We start from the raw sequence: 25,251 nt of genomic DNA, 5'->3' as shown, positions 1-25,251 counted from the left end.
TGCCAGGCTTTTTCCAAGTGCCACCTTCTCAGCAAAGCCTCCCCTGGCCATCCTGTTTGAAATGGCATCCTCACTCCCCATCACTCTCTATCCTGTATCCGTGTTTCTTTGTGACATTTATCACTTCCTTGAATAATATATATTTATGAGTTTTGTTTATTGTCTGGTCTCTAAGAGTGCAGAGATTTTTGTCAGTTGTTCACTGCTATTTTCCACTGACCTAAAACAGTGCCTGATATATGATTGATACTTAGTAAATATTTGCTGAAGGAAGAAAGCGGGGAGGAAGAAAGAATGAGGGAGAAAAGGAGGGAATGAAGGGAGGGAGAGGAAAGAAAGGAAAAAACTATATTTGAAACACATGATAGAATACTTTTCTTGTGTTAAAACACAGCTGAGATCAAACTGGATGTGGTCATTTCACACTGACCTGCCCCTCTGCAATATGCACATGTACACATTAGGATGACAGAGTCTCTTCCCAGAGTTGGCCAGTGGCTGGTAGAAGTGTCTGCATCATCACACATACCCTGACATTCCACCTGGGAAGGGGATCCAGGGCTGTATTCTTGGCATAAGGCTGGTCTTCCCAACACACAGATAGGAGGTTCAGCTGCAGAATTCGAAAACCCCATCCACCTCTCACACAGGAGGCCAGAACTCATTTTAGATTCACATCTGGAATATGCAAGCATCCATATTTCAGAACCTCCGAGTTGCTAAATATCCCCAGGAACTATATTGCGCAGGATTAGCCGCACAGCTGTGAATGGCCCTGAGGACTCTTGTGTGGGTGATTGCTCCCTGTGAAAAGCACAGTAGGGGATTTGAGATTTTGTGTGTGTGTGTGAAATTTTGAAAAACTGTTTAATAGCTATCTCTGTCATTTATAACATGGGACAGTTTGCATGTAGAAAACAGCTGGTTAATTTGGTTTTTCCCTTTCAGTAAAGATGCACCCTCATCCAACTGCTGACCAGAGAACCTGGTGGAAAAGCAGCCTGAGGCTCTGCCTGGCCCATTCTGCCCTGCAAATTGCCAGACTGCAGTAGGGCCATGCCATGCCTTGTTAAATTGCTTCAGTCATGTCCGACTCTGTGAGACCCTATAGACAGCAGTATGGCAAGAAAGTGCAATTCTGCAAACAGACAGCCTCTGGCTGAGATTTCTCAGGCTCAGCTGAGTGAGCAACAGTGCCAGGGAGGGGGAAAGCGAGAAATACATTTGGGTTCTACTCTACTGTTGAGTGCCATAGCCAGAAACTGAGCATCTCTGGCTTTTGTAATAAAATCCCTAAGTCAGTCATTTCGGATACCTACCTCCTTGGCTGAAGATGGGAAGGTGCAAAAGATGGAAACAACACAGAAAAGGACATTAAATACTGAATAAGAGAAAAGAGTCACATGGGGCCAAAAGGAAAATAGCTGGAAACTTTGTAATGGTCACTTCTCCCTTAAAACTTTCATTCCCTGTTTTGGGTCTGAGTTTTATAAAAGTTCACCTAAAGTGTTGCAAGGCAGTTTTAGCAATGTGATCCCACAAATGCTCCAGTCTCTCAAAAATAACCCTGCTGTCTTCTCTGAAACTCAGCGTTTGAGAACTGTGACTCCCATTTTTAAAGTTCTTGCATAAGAAAATGGGTTACTACCCTCTGACATAAACCTCTTTTTTTTTCCTCTTTCAAAAGCTGTGCACAAAAACAAAACACCAACAGCTACATGTGGAAATGTGTGAAATGCTTAACACAACCTAAAAGGTCTTTCTCTATAACAGGGAGTATCTTTTGCGTCTACATCTAAGCAGACTGTGAGAAACAGCATTGGTGAGCCAAGATTGTTGACATCAACCTCAATAAAACAGGTGGAGAAACAAAGTGGGAAGGACAGCAGTGTTAACATTGCACAATCAGTCAACCCCAGAAGCATGAGATTATTTGTGTGCTTCCAAACAAGGTGGTTTTGGTCCATTTTGGAGACCACACAGTCCTTCAGTTTGGAATGAACACTGTTGTGGACGAAGGAGATGAATTGTAGGACAGGCAGCAGGACCAGTCCTCTGGCCTTTTTGGGTCTCTTGAATTAAGAGTGGCCATCTGTTCCTGGAGAACAATAGGAGCAGCAGCTGGGCATGTTGTGCCATCAAAGGCCCAGGACACAACAGGTTTGGAGGTCACCAGGAGTTTTAGGAGTCACCCAGGTCAGCCCTTGATACCTGATGCTTTGATAGATTCCAATAAAGTCAGGATTATTCCACTTTAAAATGAGCGTGTTGGCTGCAAAGATGGCAAGGTCCCACCCTGGTCTCTCTCATTTCTTTTGCTGTCATGGGAATGAGTTTGCAGTTTAGTCATATCTTTTTGTTGTCTTTCTCCTCTTTCAGAACTGAAAACAAGCAAAGAATATAACAAACACTAACAGGCAGTTCTTAGGCAAAGCAACAGAGATTGGGCAGTATGGGGATATGTTCAGAGTTCATAGGATCTAGCAGGCTGGGCTTAGGAGTGTTGATAAAACAAGACTACCCCTTGGGTTGTTGTTGCTGAGTCACTAAGTCATGTCTGACTCTTTGGGACCCTACAAACCATAGCACTCCAGGCTTCCCTGTCCTTTACTACCTCCCAGAGTTTGCTCAAACTCATGCCTGTTGAGTCAGTGATGCCACCCAACCATCTCATCCTCTGTCATCCCTTTCTCTTGCCCTCAATCTTGCCCAGCATCAGGTCTTTTCCAGTGAGTCAACTCTTTGCGTCAGGTGGCCAAAGAACTGAAGCTTCAGCATCAGTCCTTTCAGTGAATATTTAGGGTTGAGTTCCTTTAGAATTGACTGGTTTGATCTGGTTTTATCATTCAGCAATTTGGGCTTTTTAACTCAGTATTTGAGGTATTTTCACTTGCAATCAGAAATGGAGAACCAGATGTAGGATGCCACAGGAAAGACCACAATGAAAAACTCTCAGCCTCTTAATCATCTGTCCTTTCTTAAGCATTTTCTCTCTCTCTCTTTCTCACTCACACACACACACACACACACACACACACACACACACGGGTGTGTATTTTAAATACTGAAATAATAAGTAGTAAGCCCATTCTAAAGGAGATCTGTCCTGGGTGTTCACTGGAAGGACTGATGCTAAAGCTGAAACTGCAATACTTTGGCCATCTCATGCGACGAGTTGACTCACTGGAAAAGACTCTAATGCTGGGAGGGATTGGGGGCAGGGGGAGAAGGGGACGACAGAGAATGAGATGGCTGGATGGCATCACCGACTCGATGGACATGAGTTTGAGTGGACTCTGGGAGTTGGTGATGGACAGGGAGGCCTGGCGTGCTGTGATTCATGGGGTCGCAAAGAATTGGACATGACTGAGTGACTGAACTGAACTGAACTGAAGCATACATTTAATAAACCAGCATCCAGCCATTAAAATTATGTACGTGACCCAGAGAGAGTGAAAACAAAGGAAAAACCAGATTTCTTCCCAACCTTCTGGGCTGCAGCATTTTTATGGGTGTCTTTGCATCTAGGCTGACTTTAATATTTTGTAACTTTAGGGAAATAACGTGCAGTCCAGACTCATTACTCAACCCCGAACCTCAGACATATGCGTGGGAAGTACACTGGTGGCCAAAGCAAAAAAATAAGAGCAACTTTTTAAAATTAGAAGTCATTGGATGGAAGGCAAGAAAAATAGAAAGACTGCAAAAAAAAAAAAAAGGGTTTATTTTGTGAAACAAAACTTTCATGAGAACTAGTGTTGGCCTCATGGTAGTCACTGGAGGTATACTGGGTAGAACAACTCAGGGGAGGGCCCCATTTTAAAAGCTGGTGATAAATCCTCTAGGAACAGAGAGGAGGAAAGGAGCCCCAAGTCAGCCATGAGCAGTTTCCACTACTGATGGGCCGCAATGGGAAAGTCAGGGATCTCCACGAGAAGAAAGTCAGGAGCTGCTGCTGCTGCTGCTAAGTTGCTTCAGTCGTGTCCGACTCTGTGCGACCCCATAGACGGCAGCCCACCAGGCTCCGCCATCCCTGGGATTCTCCAGGCAAGAACACTGGAGTGGGTTGCCATTTCCTTCTCCAGTGCATGAAAGTGAAGTCACTCAGTCGTGTCCGACTCTTAGCGACCCCATGGACCTGATCGTATTCCCCACTTCCATTAGGACCTTGATTTTTGCATCTGTAAAACGAGAATAACAATGCCTGCTCTGCCTTCCTCATGTAATAGAGACATTACTGAACCAAACTTCCATTCACCCTCCAGCAGTAAAGCCCATCTACTGAGTCCAGGTTGTGGTGAAGGAAAGTGAAACATTTATTGTAAGGTACCAGACAGAGTCCAGGGCAGCCAATTCTTGAAGGGCTCAAACTCGCCAATAGGTTCCAGGGAGGCATTTTTAAAGGGAAGGGGAAGGAGGGGAGTCACAGGGTGTGTGATCAGCTGATGCACAGTCCTCTGATTGGTTGACGGTGAGGTAACAGGGAAGTGTCAAAGGGGTTAGTAAGATCAGTCCTTACCCTTCAGCCAGTCTGGGGACTACATGCTTATGGCATCATGTAGTGAACTGCTTTCATTCAGGGGCTGATTCAGTATCTGCAAAATGACTCAGGAATGTGTGCTAGTACTTCTGGGAGGAACTGAAGATTCTCTGACTGCCATATTGCTGATTTATCGTTTAAATTGTTACCAGTGCTCCTAGCCCAACTGCTATTTTTGTTTTTACATGTTCACATCCTTACAATCATTCATTCCTCAGCCAGGATTTTGTGGCTCAGGGGTCACCCTGAAGACTATAGAGTTTTTCTACAAACAAGAGGCAGGCAGAGGACATGGATGGCAGGGTGTCTGTCTCAGGCCCCTAGGGGTCTACTTGATTACAGAGATACCATATAATATAATGTAGACCACAAATATACAACGTTACTTTTAATATTCTAGTCCTGCACTTGGTTGTGACCCTTAGGACCTGACCCTGGGGCAGAGTCCCCCTGTTTCTAATACCCCTTCTTGTGATACCAGAAATCTGATAGCTTGGCCAGAAGGAAACCCCAAAGAGCATGGCCCCTGGGTGTTATGTCAGAGACTCACAAAAGTAAATCGACTGGATGCCTGGGTTTTGATGATGATAAACCTCTACAGTGGTACTTTGATTTCAAGATATTTTATAGCTGTGAACATTCATTTAGCAAAATTTATCAAGCACCTACTTTGGGCCAGGTTTGAGGTATGACACTGGGGTCTTAATTGTGACCTGAGCACACACAGTATCTGATCTCATAAAGCTAGAAGTCTTGGTAGGGGGAGGGGGATGGTCATAGGTAATAATTTAAAAATCATACTGCTCATTCATGGTTATATATTCTTAAGGTGGCCAGAAGAAAGGGTGGGAGGAGATGCTGGAAGGGTGGCACCACACAGCCTGTAAAGGCCATGGTATGGATTTTTGCCTTTGAGAGTCTGTGGAGTTCTAAGTGGCATGATGGGAGGTGGGGGTAGGGTGGGCATGAATAGAAACATTTCACATTCTGTGAAAAGGTATTGATTCCTATGGCAGGGGTGGTTTTCAATAGCATGTGATCCATTCATACTTCCATCTTCTCTAATAATCCCCCTGAAGTGAAGTGCTTCAGATTAGTGTAGTGGTTTCCAATGGTAGGAGTACATTAGAATTCCCGGAGGGGATTTTTAAAGGTCCAGGCCTATCCCCAGAAATGTGGATATCATTGGTCTGAGTGAAGCTTGAACGTGGCTTGTTTGTTCATTTGTATTCCCCGGGTGATTCTAATGATCAGGTAAGGTTGAGACCCACAGGTACAGAGGAAAGCATGAAACAGGGATCCTCAAAGTGTGGTCCCTGGACAAGCAATACCAGCATTACCTGGGAGCCTGTCAGGGATGCAGATTCTTTGGCCTGATCTCACACTGACTGAGCCAGAAAGCCTGGGGCCCAGCAGTCTGTGTTTGAACCAGACCTCTGGGGGTCCTGAGATCCTGTAAGTGTAAGAAGTGCTCACTGTCAAAGGTTGCAGGCAAGAGAAACTGGAGTTTGGATCTGGTTCTAGATATAGTTGTAGAATAGTTCTCTGATGGGGGAGGGGGGGCAGATCTTTTCCCTGACCCTCAGTCTCTCCAGCTGCAAAAAGAGCAGGTGGGATTCAGTTCAGTTCAGTTCAGTCACTCAGTCGTGTCCGACTCTCCGCGACCCCATGGATCACAGCACGCCAGGCCTCCCTGTCCATCACCAAATCCCGGAGTTCACTCAAACTTATGTCCACAGAGTCGGTGATGCCATCCAGCCATCTCATTCTCTGTCGTCCCCTTCTCCTCCCGCTCCCAACCTTTCCCAGCATCAGAGTCTTTTCCAGTGAGTCAACTTGTCGCATGAGGTGGCCAAAGTATTGCAGTTTCAGCTTTAGCATCAGTCCTTCCAATGAACACCCAGGATTGATCTCCTTTAGAATGGACTCGTTGGATCTCCTTGCAGTATAAGGGACTCTCAAGAGTCTTCTCCAACACCACAGTTCAAAAGCATCAATTCTTCGGCGATCAGCTTTCTTCACAGTCCAACTCTCACATCCATACATGACCACGGGAAAAACCATAGCCTTGACTAGATGGACCTTTGTTGGCAAAGTAATGTCTCTGCTTTTTAATATACTATCAAGATTGGTCATAACTTTCCTTCCAAGGAGTAAGCGTCTTTTAATTTCATGGCTGCGATCAGCATCTGCAGTGATTTTGGAGGCCAAAAAAATAAAGTCTGACACTGTTTTCACTGTTTTTCCATCTATTTCCCATGAAGTGATGGGACCAGATGCCATGATCTTTGTTTTCTGAATGTTGAGCTTCAGGTGGGATTAGATGAGCTCAAAGGTTATCTATGAGGTTAAGGATGTATCTTTTGTGCGTATGTATCTTTTTATATTAGGTGAGAATATCCCTTCTTCACTAAAAGTTATTTTAATCATCTTTGTTAATATCTACTTAATATTCTATTGCATGTTTATACCATAATGTATTTAACCTTACCCCATCTTCAGTTCAGTTCAATTCAGTCGCTCAGTCGTGTCCGACTCTTTGCGACCCCATGAATCACAGCACGCCAGGCCTCCCTGTCTATCACCAACTCCCAGAGTTCACTCAAACTCACGTCCATCGAGTTGGTGATGCCATCCAGCCATCTCATTCTCTGTCATCCCCTTCTCCTCCTGCCCCCAATCCCTCCCAGCATCAGAGTCTTTTCCAGTGATTCAACTCTTCGCATGAGGTGGCCAAAGTATTGGAGTTTCAACTTTAGCATCAGTCCTTCCAGTTAACACCCAGGACTGATCTCCTTTAGAATGGACTGGTTGGATCTCCTTGCAGCCTTTTCTCATTTCTTGTTATTATTATGATATGTATCTATCTATTAATTCTTTGTTTGAAGGCCTCCTTAGAGAATCCTAGAAATAGAATTATTGGATCAATGTACATGAGGCATTTGATACACTGACAATTTTTCCCCAGCAATGGGCCACTTATTACAAACAGAAGCATGCTGTTAGTGAACTGTCCTCATGATATCCTCACCAGCATCAGTAATACTAATTTTCATTTCATATACTGCCATGAGGCAGCAGATGCCTGCATCTATAGGGTAGTGTTTGTAACAGGTATAGCTCAGGCTTTCAGCCCCTTAGGGGGACTTAGACCCGAGATGGAAGTGAGTGGGGCCCCAGGAGGAGTAGGACTGGGATTGGAATAGGTGGGGAGAGACTGTCTTGGGACTGATGATGACATTTTCAAAAAGCCCTCCTTAAAATGTACCATAGAAATTTACTCAGCGCCTATGGAAGAACTACAGATTGATGTAAATCAACTTTTCTAGAAATTGGTACTAAAAAGGCAGAATGTTGTGGTCCCCAGAGGCCAAGATGCAGGTCTGCCTGAAGCCAGGTGGAGAAGGGACCTTTGATTAAATGAGCGTCTGGGATCCCTATGTTTCTAAGATGCTCGATTACTACTCAGAGCAGAGGGAAAGGCTTCCTCTGTCCCCCACCGTCCCTGAGCGTGTTACATGTACATGCGCCCCAGTGGGCTTCGTGCCTCTGTCTTCCTGCCCAGCGCCTCATTCTTCTTCCTTGTCTTCACCTGACAGACTTCCACTGCCTTCTGGCTACCTGACTCCTCCCTGGGCGCAAGATCCTCACCACGGAGACAAAGAGTAGTGAGAGGCCATACACAGAAAATAGAATCCCAGCCCTTATTTATAAAAAAGGAAAAGGGAAGTGGTGGGCTTATTTCACCGTTTATTTATAGCCCCACCTACTAACAGAAGTATCTACTAACAGTCATGTCTGCTTCGGCAGAGGCCCCAGTGAGAACAAAAGTCTCCTCAGTGAAACCAGACAGGCCACACCAGTCCTGGGGGTTGTTAACAGGTTAACCATGGGGAAGAGAGTAATTCTGGCATGTTATAGCCTCTGAATATTTCAAAATGTGAACAATATTTGGATGAGAGGCAGTTTAGAGGGTGGTTAACAAGCATAGATTTAGTGTTACACCCAAAAGAACTGGCACAGGTGTTCAAACAAAAAACCTGTTCAAGAATATTCTTAGCGACAGTAGTCGCAGTAGCCAAAAGGTGAAAACAACCCACATGTACATCCCCTGGAGAATGGATAAATAATATATGGACCGTCCCTATTAATCCATACAATGGATTACTATTCAGCAATAAAAAGTAAGAAGTCAGACACAAAAGGCCACAGATTGCATATTTCATATATATAAAGTATTCAGAATAGGCAGATCCATAGAGAAAGCAGATTAGTGGTTGCCAGAGGCTGGAGGGAGAAGGGACTACTTAATTGGGTACGTGACTACTTAATTGGGTAAAAGGTTTCATTTTGAATGATGGAAATGTTCTGTATACATGAAAATAGGTCAGATCGAAATCTTTGTCAGAAAAAGACGGCCAGCCTGTCTCTGTGTATTAGAGAACATGTGTTAGGCTTTGTACGGATATAGACGAGACCCAGCCGTGGTCCTGGAGGAGCTTGGATAAGAACTCTGTATTGGGGCTGTTTAAGAGGCAAGTTTTTACCAAGTGACTTTTGTAAGCGTTTTTCCTTTAATATGAGGGTGACCTGGGGTCATCCACACTTCTCAGAATAATGTTTGCTCAACTGCCAACCTTAACAGTTCCCTATAAAGATGCATCTTAAGTGAACAGTGTCTGTTTACATGCCTGAATGTGTCTTGTGTTTGGGTAAATTCTATTGAACAAATATCTGAAAAAGAAATCCCTGTCCCAAATAGAAATAAAAAGTACTTGTTAAAAGTAAAAGCACAGACATGAGAAAAATGTTAAAGCTTGTATTCAACCATTCACACACCAAAAGGTAAAGGAGACCCCTTTTGCCCACTTTCCACTTAAAGAGTTATTTTATTCAGATTCTAAAGCCATGTCGCCATATAATTAATCTAATTCAGATCATAGAATATGTGCTCACACAGAATGACTTGCTGTCAGAATCTCTGTCTTGATGTGCTAGCTGGAAAGTTTAGAGAAGGGACCCTTATTCTTCCTCTCTGGCTTTTTGCCTTTAGGCTAAGGACTAGAAGACTGTTAAAGGCATGCCAGACCTTCACTCAATCCCTGTGTGTGGCAGATGTCCTCTAGGATTGGGCAACAGGAAGGAGGGCTAGGGAATCTGGTAGAGACCATCAGGAGGGCAGAACCCTGGGGCTTTACACTCTTGGAAGCTAAAGCACGGTGATGGATGGGGCAAGAGACCCACTCCATGCAGCCACTTTTGCACACCTTCCTCCATTATTCTGGTTTCCTAAATGTATAGGTGCTTTCTGACAACTTACTTAACGCCTACTAAAGGAATCTTATTAGACACTCTTGTAAGAGGGAAAAAAACTGAACCAGATGTAAAATGTATCACAGCGGATTCTCAATATGGTAGACTATCAGTTCAGTTCAGTTCAGTCGCTCAGTCGTGTCCGACTCTCCGCGACCCCATGGATCACAGCACGCCAGGCCTCCCTGTCCATCACCAACTCCCGGAGTTCACTCAAACTCATGTCCACAGAGTCGGTGATGCCATCCAGCCATCTCATTCTCTGTCGTCCCCTTCTCCTCCCGCCCCCAACCTTTCCCAGCATCAGAGTCTTTTCCAGTGAGTCAACTCGTCGCATGAGGTGGCCAAAGTATTGCAGTTTCAGCTTTAGCATCAGTCCTTCCAATGAACACCCAGGATTGATCTCCTTTAGAATGGACTGGTTGGATCTCCTTGCAGTCCAAGGGACTCTTAAGAGTCTTCTCCAGCACCACAGTTCAAAAGCATCAATTCTTCAGCGATCAGCTTTCTTCACAGTCCAACTCTCACATCCATACATGACCATGGGAAAAACCATTGCCTTGACTAGACGGACCTTTGTTGGCAAAGTAATGTCTCTGCTTTTTAATATACTATCAAGGTTGGTCATAACTTTCCTTCCAAGGAGTAAGCGTCTTTTAATTTCATGGCTGCAATCAGCATCTGCAGTGATTTTGGAGGTCAAAAAAATAAAGTCTGACACTGTTTCCACTGTTTTTCCATCTATTTCCCATGAAGTGATGGGACCAGATGCCATGATCTTTGTTTTCCGAATGCTGAGCTTCAAGCCAACCTTTTCACTCTCCTCTTTCACTTTCATCAAGAGGCTTTTGAGTTCCTCTTCACTTTCTGCCATAAGGGTAGTGTCATCTGCATATCTGAGGTTATTGATATTTCTCCCGGCAATCTTGATTCCAGCTTGTGCTTCTTCCAGCCCAGCGTTCCTCATGATGTACTCTGCATTTAAGTTAAATAAGCAAGGTGACAATATACAACCTTGATGTACACCTTTTCCTATTTGGAACCAGTCTGTTGTTCCATGTCCAGTTCTAACTGTTGCTTCCTGACCTGCATACAGGTTTCTCAAGAGGCAGGTCAGGTGGTCTGGTATTCCCATCTCTTTCAGAATGTTCCACAGTTTATTGGGATCCACACAAAGGCTTTGGCATAGTCAATGAAGCAGAAATAGATGTTTTTCTGAAACTCTCTTGTAAGACCTGTTATAAGTCACTCTAAGATAGAAAGTGATTAAGTGCAATAAGAAAAATGTCAGAAAAACACTATGTATTCCAAAGCAATGTCTGCCTCCAATGGGGAGTTTGGAGAAGTCTTTTTGGAGAGGGAGGTATTTGAGTTAGAATGTGAAGGTTGGTGGATATGTAAACATGGAAATGGTGCTAGAAAATGCTAAAAGACAGAGCAAGCTACCAAGGTGGAAAATTGAATATGTCAGAGAAGAAGTTTTGTAGGATTTGTGGTGGGGAGTATAGGGAAATAAGATGGATAGGTTGAGATGAGCTCATGTAAAACCCACAATACAAGGATGCAGTCAAGCCGGGGGGAATCACTTACATTTCTGAGCAAAGGTGGAGTGGACTAAGAAGACTGTTGGGTAGGGTAGACTGGAGAGAGGTCTAGGCTCTGAGTTATTGTGGGACAAGAATGGTAGGGAGGGAGCAGACTTGACCAACATTTCAGATAAAGCATTTGTCAAGACTCGGGATGACGCGGCACTGCACTGCCTACCATACTGCTAGGGTATGGGCTTCAGAACACAGGTGCTGGGTGCAGATGTTTTGGGTTCTAGTCCTGGCTCTGCTGCCTAAACTAGTTGCATCCGTGAAATATCTCTTAATCTCCTCATCTGCAAAATGGGAATAAAAGTCTTATTTTGCATACACGTGAGCTGCAGGTTAAATGAGTCAGTTCACTTAACACATTCTGAATCTTGTCTGGCTTAACAAGTTAACCTGTTCAAAAGCCCGATATAAAAATTGTTGTTATTATCAGAAGTTAAAAAGAGGTGAAATGAGAGGCAGGACACCTGAACCAAGTTGGAATTTAATTGCCAGGAATAAAGAATTACACAAGGAAAAGATTGATGTTTTGTTACTCTCCCCATGGCTGCTTGGAAGGGTTGGAATGTGGGGCCACATAGAGGATGGGAAGAAATTCACGGACAGTCCCATCTGCATCCTGGTCCAGCCATCCACGTTCTTGCTTTCCAGTTCCAAAAGCATTGATTTTATTATCTGGCATTAGCTGCATTAAACTTTGCCAACAGATTAGGAGTACTCATTAAGAGATAATGATTTCCTCACTTCTATTAATGCAGAGACCTGGAATTAGAAAACCAGGGTCCCGAGAGAGACCATCAAACAGATGATGCTTTTAAGAGCCAGGAGGGCATTGGCTTGGATACTAACAGAATTAACATTGAAAATGTTTTATTTAAAAGAAAAAACAAAAACTATGATGTTTTAGTTTTAGTTAAGGAATACTGTCTTCTTTGTATGGGAGGGGTTGTTTGTGGTTGGGGGCGGGGGACGATGGGGGTCTCCTGGGGCAAGACATCCGCTCTCTTATTTTAAACTTGTAACTGTAGATCCTAGAGCTGAAACACTATATACGGTTCTGTATGCCCCATTCAGTGGTCAGACTGTTCTAATTTAATGTAAGCATAAGAATAAAAATTAAGCTTTCAAGTGCTGGGGTAGATTTCTTTTTTTAAGAGACTTAGGCTTTATCCCCTATATGATTAAACAGTCATTAGGGTTTAAAGGTTTAATCTGCTGGAATTCAGCCCAGAATGGGGTTCAGAGCCCCAGAATAATTGGATACAGCCTCAGGCTTTGAAGATCAGAGTTGGTTGGGTGGGTGGGTGGGGGTGTGTGTGTGTGAAACACGCTAGCGAGTATTTGAGGTCTTCCCTTTGCAATGCGCTGTGGCAGGAGGAATAAAGCTGCCAGCCCCTGCCTCCTCCATTGATTCCTCAGGGGCTGACTGGATATAGCTTCTGGGGGGTGCTGCGCTCATGAATGTGTGCTATTGTTCCAGGCACACGTCGGCCTTAAGAAATAACACAGAACAAAACAGGCCTGTCCTTATTCAGATGCAGAGCCCTCTCCATCACTCAAACCGGCCCTTCCAGGTCACATGCCCCAGGCCTCTGCAGACAGAACGCAGCTGCCTCGAATCTGCTGCCTAACATTAGCCGCGGTTCAAAAAATCTGACGGCGCTGCCCAGGCTCCGCAGAGGAAACCAGAAAGATCTGGGGTCCGGTCACTATGTTTGCTGAGGAGCTGTGGCTGGAGAATGAGAAGAAGTGTGCTGTGGTTCGGAAGCCGAAGCCAGGCAGAAAACGCCAGGAGCTGCTGGCCGTGGCCTTGGGGGTGAAGGTGGGAGTCAAAGGCGCCTTTCTCTGGTCCCCTCTCAAACTCTTTGCCTGTCCGCAGATCTCCTCCCTGGTCCGAAGGGCCGCCCTCACACACAGCGACAACCACTTCAACTATGAGAAGACACACAACTTTAAGGTAAGTGAACCTCTGCCTCCTTTCTTCTGTTATAAAAGGGCAGGTGGAGAGCTGCAGGCCATGGTTTCTGTCTGGGCTTTGGTAATGTCACGAGACGGCAGATTTTCTGCTTTCCACATTGAGTTACTTGCTCTAAATCAAATCAAACGGGAGGTTTCAGAAAGCAGTTTGCTTGATGCTAATGCTCAGAAATACCTCTATGTATGTTAACTGAGTTCTAATGAATTCGGCCCATTTCCTCTCCACATTCCCATGTCCAGTGAAAGAAAAACAGAGCATGCCCAATCTTTGGCATTTAGAGGTCATCTGGTGAATATCAAGCGGTACTTTTCCACTCGGAGGAGCAGTAAAGAATATTGTTATCTGTGAGCAAGTGGAAACAGTTGCCCGTTTCACATTTTGTGTTTTGTCTTTTGTTTTCAGGGATGCTAACTCTTTGGGTTTGTGTGTAGACAGCTGTGAAAGCAAATGATGACGGGAGATACCATCCAGTGGCTTTTGTTTGTGTCCGAGGTGCAGGGGGCGCCCTGGCAGCCTTGCCAAGCTCCTTCTGGTCCCGGCCTTGGTCTTGCTCACCAGACCAAACAAAAAGATATGAAGAGCTGGCGGGGGGTTAAGTGGATTTTCCCATGTGTATTTATAAACTGGAAATACCACTATCTTCATTTCAGACTGGCACTTAGATAAACGGCCTGCCGTCAGAAAATTATGGCCTGTTTCCTTTGCCCTGATGTGTTTTCCAAGAAGGGCTGGGAGGAGGTTCTAATGCCAAATTGCCTGGTTTGAGATGCCCTTGAGTGCAGGAGAGACAGGACAGTTAGAGGGTTTACACCAGCACAGGGGCTGACAGTGTGGAAGTTGGAGAGAATGGAGACGAAGGATCTAGGAAGAAGAGACAGGAGCAGCTAAATGTAAATTGTATTCTTTCTTAAAATTCTTTTTCCTTTAGGGTCAGTAGCCCAAGAAACATTTGGAACTGGAGAACCATTTGTCACAAGTGACCAGGAAAACCTAGTTCATTCTGTTGTTTCCTATCCTTCATACAGACAGATGTGTGTCTGTTAAATATACATTTATTTTCGTTTGGTCTGTTTGCCCTGCTTCTGTTTTTAGAAAGCAAGGAGCTCAGACATTTGCATGCTATAATTGAACTGAGGCATGGAGTTATCCAGCCCTCCGTATTTAGCATGAGAGTGAAGAATTGCATTAGATAGGTCCTTATCCATGCCAAGGCTCTTGTTATTTCTCCCACCACTGAGTAGTGACAATTCTAATTTGGAGCATCACTGAATAGTGACAGGTCTAATTTATGTTTTTTTTCTTTTTCCTCTTTTCTATCTTTACCCTAATTAATTTTTTATTTTAAGAAAGTATTTTTCTGACTTCTGGCAGAAATTCCTGATCCTTTGCCTCCTGTATTTGTACTACCATGAATGGGAGGATGGATCTTGGACTTGCCGTTTTTTTTCCCTCCCTCTTGAAAATTCTGATTCTTTTGGCTTTACGATCCAGCTGGACTTTTGCGCTATTGCAATATATGTTTGCATGGAATAGCTTCCCTCTATAGATACTGTGTCTGAGTTTGTGTGAAGAACACACAAGTGTATTTAGTTGATTGGTACTTCAAAATTAATTTCAGTCTTTTTTTCATCTTAGATCTCTGCATGAGACATAAAAACATTTAAACCAAAAGGATAGTTGAACTTTATCTTCTCAAGTAGTTCTGTTGCTAACATGATCTATGTTAATTATTACTGAAAAACACTAACAGTTTTTTAAATGTTTGTTTAAAAAGTCTGTATCTATTGACAATATCTTTTCTAACTTACTGCTATTGAGAGAAAAGAAAGCAGAGAACAGATGAGTTGTCAGAGGGGAATGTAAGCCAGACAGGACCATTTCTCTTCCGTGTTTTAAATAGACATTTTTGAGACACAGCAGACCCTTGAGTGCTGTGTCAGTTGATTGTGGCTTTCAATGGTACTGCTCGTGCCACTGTCCTTCAGAATGAGAGGCTGGGGCAGGAGGGGGTGGGTGGCTCCCTCTGTCACTCCTGGCCCCTTTCATCTTCATTCAGCCCTCTCCTCACCTCCCACTCCTACCCACAACCAACTTTAAGTGGGAACTCTGCATAGTCTTTAGAAGAACATTCTAAAAGCAGGTCCCTGCTATAAATAGAGCAGTAAGGTTTTAGTAACATGACCTAACCAAAGAAAGAAAGTGCTTATCAAAGGCCCCTGATATGCCTGGAATCTGTTTTATATTTTAATTTTGCAGTAAGTTTTTATTTATATTCATTTCTAGTAGGCTTTGTTCTGAAACTGTCTTGATTTGTAAGTTGGATTATTATTTGAGGATATTATGTGTCTCGCATAAAGTAAATGTTTAAAAAGAACAAGTAATCACATTCTCATGCTTATCAACAAATAAGCTTTGCTAGGCCCTGTCTGCACTCTCATCAAGAGGCCTCCTACCAGAGACTTGAATCTGCCAGCAGATCTTGATGCCTCACTTCAGAGCAAGATATTTTTGCCCCCATCAGGACTATTCCCTGAATGAAAAGCCCTTTCCTCACTCTCCCCAGGAGCTTCATCACAAGCAATGATAGATAACCTATAATGAAAAGAATCACTTTGCCATACACCTGAAACTAAGACATCTTTGTAAATCAACTGTACTTCAATGAAAAGAATCACTTTGCCATACACCTGAAACTAAGACATCTTTGTAAATCAACTGTACTTCAAATTTTTAAAAATAATGCAATAATTGCAACTTTTTTGTATTTTGGCCTTGCCGTGTAGCATCTTGGTTCCCCCACCAGGGATTGAACCCATCCCCCCTGCATTGGCAGCATGGAGTCTTAACCACTGTACCACCAGGGAAGTCTCAATAATAACAATTTTTAAAAACAGCAATGGCTAGAAACTCCTGACTTGGTTGAGGTCGGAACCCCTCCCACTCCCTTCTTTGAGAAGGCTCCCATCAGTGCTGGGCATATCTGCTGACCTTGATTTCCAAACAAAGCGTGTCTGGGAAAAACTGAAATTCTGCTCTGGAAACAAAAGGTTTTGGAAGCAAATTAAAGTTGCTCCTCATTTCATGCAATAATTACATACTTTTCAACATGTATACAAATGCACTTGTTGCTGGTTTAAATGTCAGATTCTTGGGATTACTTATACATATTAGAAACTAAGAGTATTTACTGGAGGCATGATGAAATTAATAGGCTCCTCTCTACAATGAAAGCTATCTGATAAACAGAGAAAGCATTCTGTTATTTAACATGTTTTATGTCTGCATCTCTGTTTACCTACTGGACTGAAAGAGGCACTCTCTAGTAGGTAGAATAGCTCTGTTTTAGAGGGTCTGCCTAAGAACACCTTGTGGCTGAGTTCTGAAACCTTCAAGAACCCCTCAACCCCATCAGTCTGGATAATTGTCTTTCTTTCCCCACTTAGTGCAATGATGAGGTAGCTGCAGCCAGCTTGGTGCCACTGGCCACAACATGCTCTTTGGCAAGGAGCTTAATTCTCTGAGCTTCAGTTTCCTCATCTGTAAAATGGGAGTGCCGTAAGGTTTAAGATGCATGAAACAGGGCACTCAAACCTGGTGCACTGGGACAACCCTGAGGGATGGGATGGGATGGGAAGGGAACTGGGAGGGGTGTTCAGGATGGGGGACACATGTACACCCATGGCTGATTCATGTCAATGTATGGCAAAAACCACCACAATATTGTAAAGTAATAGCCTCCAATTAAAATAAATAAGTAAATAAAAAAGAATACTTGTAAATCACTGAAGGTCATTGTTACCCAGTAAGCTTGCCTTCTATTATTTTATTGTTCATCTTTTTGTGTCTCTCATCTTCCTTGCATTTTGGTGTATAGCTGGCTCTGTAATTCTTATTTTCTACCTTCACTTCTTCTTGTCCCTCTTACTTTTTTTTACCATCTCTTTCTTCTTCCCTGGTCAACAAGATGTAATTAAAGAGCATTCTAGACTGTGCAAAGACATGAATCAGAACTTGCGAGTTGGAAATGAGCCAGGGGTGGGCAGGGTGCAGGAAAGAGAGGATCCAGGAGACAGAGGTGCTCACTGCACATCTGGAGTCAGCTGGGGTGGGTTGGATGGTCACAGACTGCTGATCCATGGGCCCTTTTTTCGCTCAGCTGGCTCATGCTCTCAGCCTCCCAAGGCTGCATGTGTGTGTACATCACTCACTCCTTCTTCTGAAAGCTCTCTCTACCTAGGCCACTTGAGGGTCATCTTTTCTCCCTATATGGAATATGGACGGAGAGCAGAGGTCCAGAAAGTTCTAAACATTGGAGAGCAGACCACCCCACTGCAACCTCACCTGTGTTCCCCACCCCTCCCCCAGTCCTGCCCGTCCGTCTGCCCTTCATTCCCTTCTGTCCCCTGTCCATCTCTTTCCTAGCCCTCTGCCAACTTTACTTTCATCCCTATCACTGAACACCAGCTGACATAGTACCCGTGTATTGATGTGTTTTCCCCTTATCAGAGAGAAACACCTTCCCGGGTGGGGGGAAAAGGGTGGAGACAGAGATTTTGTCTGTTTTACTTTCTGCAGAAACCCCAGTGTCTTGATCAGGGCCTGGCCCAGAGCGGACTGTCAGTGGATCTGTGGAGCGCATGTGTAGCAGGCATCTCCCCACCCTGCTCACCTAAGCTTGCACTTTCCTCCTCACTTCCTGCCCCAGAGTTTGCTCCCACTCAGGGCTCTTGTTAGCTGCGCGCCAGTCCTTTCAGGTAGTGGGCAGCAGTCCATGCCGGGTCACCACCTGTGCCGGGGAGACGGAGGCCGGATCCAGGCATGGCAGGCCAGCTCCCATTCCCCATGTGGTCAGAGGATCTGGCCGTGCCAGCTGCCCGGGATCTTGCACACATGCCCAGGTTTATTCTTACAGTCCCAGCTTTCTGTGTGGTGCCTCTCAAAAGTGGCCTTGTCTGGATTTAAATTAAACAGTTGCCCACCTTACCCTTTTCTGTCCCCACACTCCACAAATGAGGCTGCACGAGCAGCATCCCATTCCCATGGCACACTGTGTATATACGCATGCTCAAGCAGCACATGCCTTCTAAACACACCTCCAGCTCCTAAGACCCTGGGCACCAGGATGAGAAGGTCAGGAGGCTGGGAGAGTGTCCTGGCGCCACGGCTGGGACACCCATCTAGGCTGTGGCAGCATCACTGCCTCCCTGTTTGGGTTTTGTGGCTCCTTGATGGTTTCTATCTCTGTCCTCAGTTTCCACATTTTCATCAGTGGAGTGATCATTTGCTTTGGAACTAGCCATTTTCGCTTCCCACATGCAAGCCCCTCTTTTCCTCATCCTTGCTGACTTCATAAAATGTGCCAGCCCTCTCTCCCCAGTATTTTGCCTGCCCTGTGTTCTCACGTGTGCAGGGGCCCCTCACGGGTGTGCAGGGGTCAATGGGACCATCCTGGTCCCGCTTCTGTTGGATTTTGCACCTTCACTTTGTCACAGGCAGACAATGGCTTCAGAAATAGTTATGAGTTTTGTTTCTTTTGTTTTATAATCAGAAAAGGCTGTTTTGGCAGAAGCAAGTCTGGAAGTAACAATTCAAAGGGAAGGCAAGCTTCATCACCTTGAATATAAAGCAAGGAACTCAACATGAGACTTAATAAGTAGGCTTGGAAATACTAGACTTTATGAAGAAAATATGGCTTCTGCACCAAGAGGGCTATGAAGCTGCATCATTTTAATCTACTGCCTAGGGCTTCGCTGATAGTTGGCAAAAAATCATAATGCAGGTGACACCAGTTCGATTCCTGGGTTGGGAAGATCCGCTGGAGAAGGGATAAGCTACCCACTCCAGTATTCTTGGACTTCCCTTGTGGCTCAGCTGGTAAAAAATCCACCTGCAATGCAGGAGACCCCAGTTTGATTCCTGGGTTGGGAAGATCCCCCTGGAGAAGGGATAAGCTAACCTCTCCAGTATTCTGGCCTGGAGAATTCCATGGACTGTGTAGTCCATGGGGTCGCAAAGAGTCAGACATGACTGAGCAACTTTTACTTTCAGTCGACTTCCTACAATTGTCTGGCCATTATAATTTTTAGAACCCCTGGATACCATCTTAAGTGAAATAGGCAAGTCTCATAGAGCCCCCAGGGACCATTTAGAACTAGGCAAGGAGGAAGCAGGAACAAGGGGTATACCTGGGCTCAGTTTCTCTGCCCGCTCCTTCCCTCTCTTCCTTCCTTTCTCTCCTCCCTTCCCATCCCTTCACTGCTTTCTACTCTCTGGATATCAGCTTCATTCTTCTCTCCCAGCACAAAAACATCTTAGTCTATGTGGTCTGCACAGTATGGCTGATGATAACTCTCTGGTTTATGTATTACAAAGACCAACCACAAAATCCTAGTTCTAAATTTCCATAGAGAAAGAATCAGACTAGCCTGACTTGGACCAAGTGTCTGCTTTGCTCAGGTACCTTTGGTCAAATCCCCCTCCCCCATGTAAATACATGAATGGGGCTATAGGATGTCTGGAGGATGGGTGGTATCCAGGTTATATGTGAAAGAAAGGAATCCTTCCAGGTAGAGGAGATGTCAGCTGTAATCCTTTCCTCCTTGTTTTGAAGAATTCCACTTCAAGTTTCATAACAAAGTCCAACTCTTTCCATTGGGTTCTGCTTGAAGGAAGTCATGAAGCTGTCCTGAGCCTCGATGTTATTATTTAGTATTATTATCTGACGGCCTTGGTGCTCTGCAGCACAAGTTAGCCTTGTCACCTATACTTTTGGTTCCGTCTTTTATGAAGTATACCCATTGCTGTTGTGCCATTTTGGAGCTATTAATAGGACTGGCCTTCAGCGAACCTGCGAAGTAAATGAGGTTTGTGTCTGGCAAACTCTCCACCCTTTACCCCTGGATTAGTTCTTGCCTGCCTCCTGTTGTTCCTGTCTGCCGAGTCACTTCATGGAACCACCCTGTTAAGACCTACCAGCCTTAGTTTCTAGATCTTAGCTTCTCCTTCCCCAGTTCATCGCCAGGCTTTGCATTCTACAAATAGACTACACATTATGATTCATTTGAACTAGCACCTGTCAAACCAACCTGGTAGGTTGCGTGGAAATCCTTTCTTCTGTGATTCACCAAGATTTACTATTACTTTATAGGTAGTAGATGCTTGGTTTTAAAAGGGCTTGTTCTTAAAAATGACAGCTTATTTAATCTAGTAATCTGTTTTTATCTTTTTAAGTATATATTTTATTTTGAAGTCTTTATTGAATTTTTGTTGCAATATTACTTCTGATTTATGTTTTGGATTTTTGGCTATGAGGCATGTGGTATTGAACCTGCACCCCTTGCTTTGGAAGGTGAAGTCTTAACCACTGGACCACCAGGAAAGTGCCAGTAGTCATGTTTTAAATAGTCCTTTTGAGACCAGGAGCATAATGCCTTTTCCCAATGGAATTTCATTCATGGGATTTTGGTCAAGTTAAGGAAAAAGTTTTTGGACAAGGTTCTCACATAGGTGAGTGCTGTCTCTGACTGGCAGAGTCTAACTTAAACCTTATCTTATACCTCCTTGACATGATTTTATGTAAATATTGGGATACTGTCATTGTAAATCCTTTATAAACCAGCAGAGCCTGCTGCAAAGAAAATAGTCTTTGACAGCAAACCCAACAGAGACTCCTTGCTTAGGCCCCATACCAGGGAAGTGGCTTGGCCAAGATGTTCTACTATTTTAAATTATTTATTAACAAGTCTGGCCCATATAAAATGCTTGGTTGTTATTAATTTTATATGGAGTTTGTTTTATGCCAAGAACATATCATTCAAAGGGACTATTCTAAATGACTAAATGTTCTAAGAAGAGGTAACTATTTAGACTTTTTTTTTTTAATTCAGCAAATACAGACTGAGGGCCAAGTATGTGCCAGGCACTGCCAAGTATCAGAAAGACGGTGGTGACATAAGAATGTGAGCTCTTCCTTTGCTAGATGGTTCTCAAACAAGGCAGTGGTGCTCCCAGGGGACATCTGGCAGTGCCTGGAGACATTTCTCATTCTCATGACTGGAGTCTAGCAGAGGCCAGAGATGCTGCTAAACATCCTACAAGGGCCAGGACAGTCCCCACCGCAAAGGGTTATTGGCCCCAGTGTTAGTAGTGCCAAAGCTGAAAAAAAACTTGCAGTCGACAATGGGGGACCTTGTAGGCTCTGAGCAGAAAAGTGTCAAAGGATGTGGGTGCAGATGCCTTCATCAACCCAAGAGGAAGTCAGCAGGCACAAGGATATCTCACCATATCAATGGGGAGACTCCCCAAAAGGCAACAATCAATGTTTTAGAATTGAAAATCCTGTTTTAAATGTACTAGAACAGCTGCTGAATGGATGCATCTGGGGGCTCAGTGGTGGAGAAACCCAGCTGTCCCCCCAGCATCTGCTCAGCTGGCCTTGCAGGAAAACCCAGAGTCTTCAGCCATAGCCCCAGTGATTCCCCTTGGCTGCTTTCCTGCATCTGAAAAGGTTCACTTCAAGGCCAGTATTTCATCTGATAGTGCAAGAGGGAAAAGTCCAAAGTTTCACCTAATTTTTCATACTGGTTCAGTGTCACATGATGATGGGAAATGCAGTCAATTATAGGAAAAACCCTCAGCTGGGAGTGGGAGGCAAGTGCTGCTGACCATCTGGGTGACCATGGACAAGCTGCCTGTCCTCCAGCCCCAGGGAACTCTGGGGCAAAAGCTCAACTAGAAGAGCCCCAGGTCCAGATACTTGTAGCCAGAAGTGACTTCAGTCTCCCAGCCCCCTCTTCTATGCATATAAAACAGTTAAGAAAAAAGTGCCTTTGATCCACGAGTCCTTTCCAAATAAAAGTATAAGAAAAAGGTTATAATATAAGTAAGGAAAATGACAAACTGAGATGATATGGTTTTAGTCTGTACGCACAACTCTCTATTACGGTTACTTTGTCCCCAAGAGCATATGTGGCACTATCTGGAAACATCAGTGGTTGGTCCAACTGAGGGGTTGCTACTGGCATCTATTAGGTAAAGGCCAGGGATGCTGTTGACCACCCAACCATGCATGAAGACTTACCAGCCCCAAATGTCATAGAGTCAAGGTTGAGAGACCCTAATGTGTACTGATAAGGAAAAGCAAAATTTCCCAACTGTAGCACATCATGAGTAGCACTTTCTGTTTCTTACAGTCTAGAACTGGGCTGAGCTGGTTATACACTTGGGCGGTGTCTACACTGACCCATCAAAACAGACTTGTTATGAAATCACCAGGGAATACTGTTTTCCAGATTCAGCAGATACGAGGCAAATAACATCCTGCTCATTGAGAAAGAGCCAAGTTGGGGGATACTCACTAAACGCCTGAGATTTTTCTTGACAACTCTCCTTGCTCTTGTTTTTACTGGGTGGCTATTCCTGGGCTATTTGTCAAACAGACCTTATCTCCTATAATATCATCTTTTTCTGTTTGGTGTGGTTTTTGAATTCCAGGCAGACCAGGCCTAGTATAATAGTCTTGGACAGACATTCTTCCTGTCTGGGGTATTTTCTTCCTGTCTAGGGTATTTTAGTTACTGCCCTAAAGTTTGAAAAATATTCTTTTTTTCTGAAAAGATATTCTTGAAAATCAATATCGTTCAGAGAATGGAAAAAGCTGATCACTGACTTCAAGATATGGGGCATTTCAATGGGAAAATAAAAATCATAATTCAATCCCAAATTAGAGGAGTCCAGAGAGCGTACTCTCAGCATTTACATATAGCCTACTGTCTAGAGATTGTCCTTGTGAACCCAAAAGAAAATCGAACAATCTATCCACCATGAAAATAAACAACAGCCCATCACAAAGAGGAAATTAGGCAGTGGGCCTAAAATAATGTTTAACTAACTTTACATTCCCTTCTGTCGCCATTTTGCCAATTTCTGGCGAATGTGTATTTGTGGGGACAATAAATAAAGCTATTTGCCATTCAGAAGTGCCTGCCTGCATCTGTTTGGCTGAAGAAATGGGACGGAAGGCAGTGGGGATACATCATTGATGGGAAAGGATGTTGTTATTATTTTTTGTTGTTATAATTATTTTTTAAGTACGGCAAAAATTTTAGAAAATCTATGATTAGCATGTCCTGGACTTCCTGAAGCATTCAGTCAACTAGTTTCCATCTTGTCAATGGATAGTAAATACTACGTAATAGCTACTCTCCCAATTCCTAAATATTGCATTTTTATTTTTACCCTAAGGTGTGTAGCATTTCCCATGTGATTTCTTCAACTATGAGAGGTGTTCCAGATAAGAATTTTTCACTCCCTCTTTGTTTCTTCTTGCATGACCTACAAGAAAAGAATGCCTTTAAAAAGTCAAACTCACCTTCACTGGCCTTTAGTTGTGCTGTTTCCTCTTCTTGGAATGTTCTCCCCAGGCTATCTTGCCTCCCTAGTCAACATCATCAGTGTCCCATCAGCCCAGTCGGGTGAACTCCTATCCATCCTTCAAAATCCAATTCAAGTATCATTTTCCCCAGCCTCCTCAGGAAGAATTTATTACTCTTGCACAGTATACTACCACAAGATACTTATTTATGTTGCCTGATTATTCTTGTAGGTGAAATCCTTGAGTACAGGAAGGTCTCTGTTCCTTTGATCTATTTTTACTTTGTATTTCCAAGGACTAATACAGTACCAGGTTCAAAGTAGGCAATCAGCAGTTAGGTATCAAATAAATGAGTGAATAATGAGTGGGTAAATAGGTGGATGAACTGGGAAATAATTCCTCTCTCTGACATCTTTCCCCTACTAATGTGTAATGCCATTTCTGAGAAATACCAAGTCTCCATATATGTGTAATTTGGTTGCTGTCATTTCCTCTCTGTTCCACTGGTTTGTTTTTACTGCATGATGCTGCATGGTGCTTTACTTTTGTTAACTATAGAAGTCTCGAAATATAGTTGAATATATTTTCTTACATTCTTTTACTTATTCAAAATTATCATGGCTATTTCCTTCTGTTCTATTCTTCCATGTAGGTTGTAGGGTCATCTTGTCAATTTGGGGGAAATTATTATGAAGATTTTGTTGAAACTGCATTGGATTTAAAGCTTCATTTAGAAAATAATTGATATATTTATAGTATTGAGCATTGTCATACAATGCTAGATATAGAATATCTCCTTACTTATGTTATTATTTTATAATTATTTTAGATCATTCCTGATGCTGTGAATGGAGTCTTTAATTTTTATGATTTAATAAAATGAGTAACTGCTGATATATACTGATTTCTTGTTATTGCTCTTATATTAAGTAAACTTGATAGCCTTGTTCTTTCTTCAAATTACATATGGTGTATTTCTTTGTCTTGTTTTAGTACACTAGCTAAAACTCAGCAGGATAATGCCCAAGAGAAGCTTTTATAGCATGCAGCCTTATCTTTCTGCTGACTCTTAAGGAAATTATTCTGATGTTTTATCTTTAAATGTGATGTTTGTCATGTGCATATCATACACATCTTTAATCAACCATGTTTAGAAGAGTTCCCTCTTTTCCTAGTATGCTAAGTGCTATTACTATGAACAGGTACTGAATTTTGTTAACTGTTGATATTCTAATTTTTAAAATGATTTTTTGTTTTCTCTCTCTTGTTATTCTTATGAATTCTAATAATAGGTCAACTACCTTAAATCCCTGAAATAAGCCCTCACTCGGTCATGACATTTAAACATAATGCTACATTCAGTAGGATTTTTAAAGGATTTTTACATTTATGTTCATAATTGAATAGATGTATAATTTTACTTTTATGTATCATTCTTGTATGGTTTTTGAAT

General features: G+C 43.3%; 1 protein-coding gene across 1 annotated transcript in view; it reads left to right on the top strand.

Annotated features, from left to right (window-relative positions):
• The window catches only part of CHN2 (chimerin 2), a 333,380-nt gene that overhangs the window by 278,992 nt on the left and 29,137 nt on the right, over positions 1 to 25,251 (top strand). The window contains exon 7 of the mRNA XM_055420952.2: positions 13,328 to 13,405. Coding sequence (XP_055276927.1) covers positions 13,328 to 13,405 — 78 coding nt within the window. The remainder of the gene's footprint in view (positions 1 to 13,327; positions 13,406 to 25,251) is intronic.

This window comes from Moschus berezovskii, chromosome 3 (assembly GCF_049115385.1).
Source record: "Moschus berezovskii isolate FMDL1 chromosome 3, NW_MosBer_1.0, whole genome shotgun sequence".
NCBI lineage: Eukaryota > Metazoa > Chordata > Mammalia > Artiodactyla > Moschidae > Moschus > Moschus berezovskii.
This window is presented reverse-complemented; position numbering and strand designations above follow the sequence as displayed.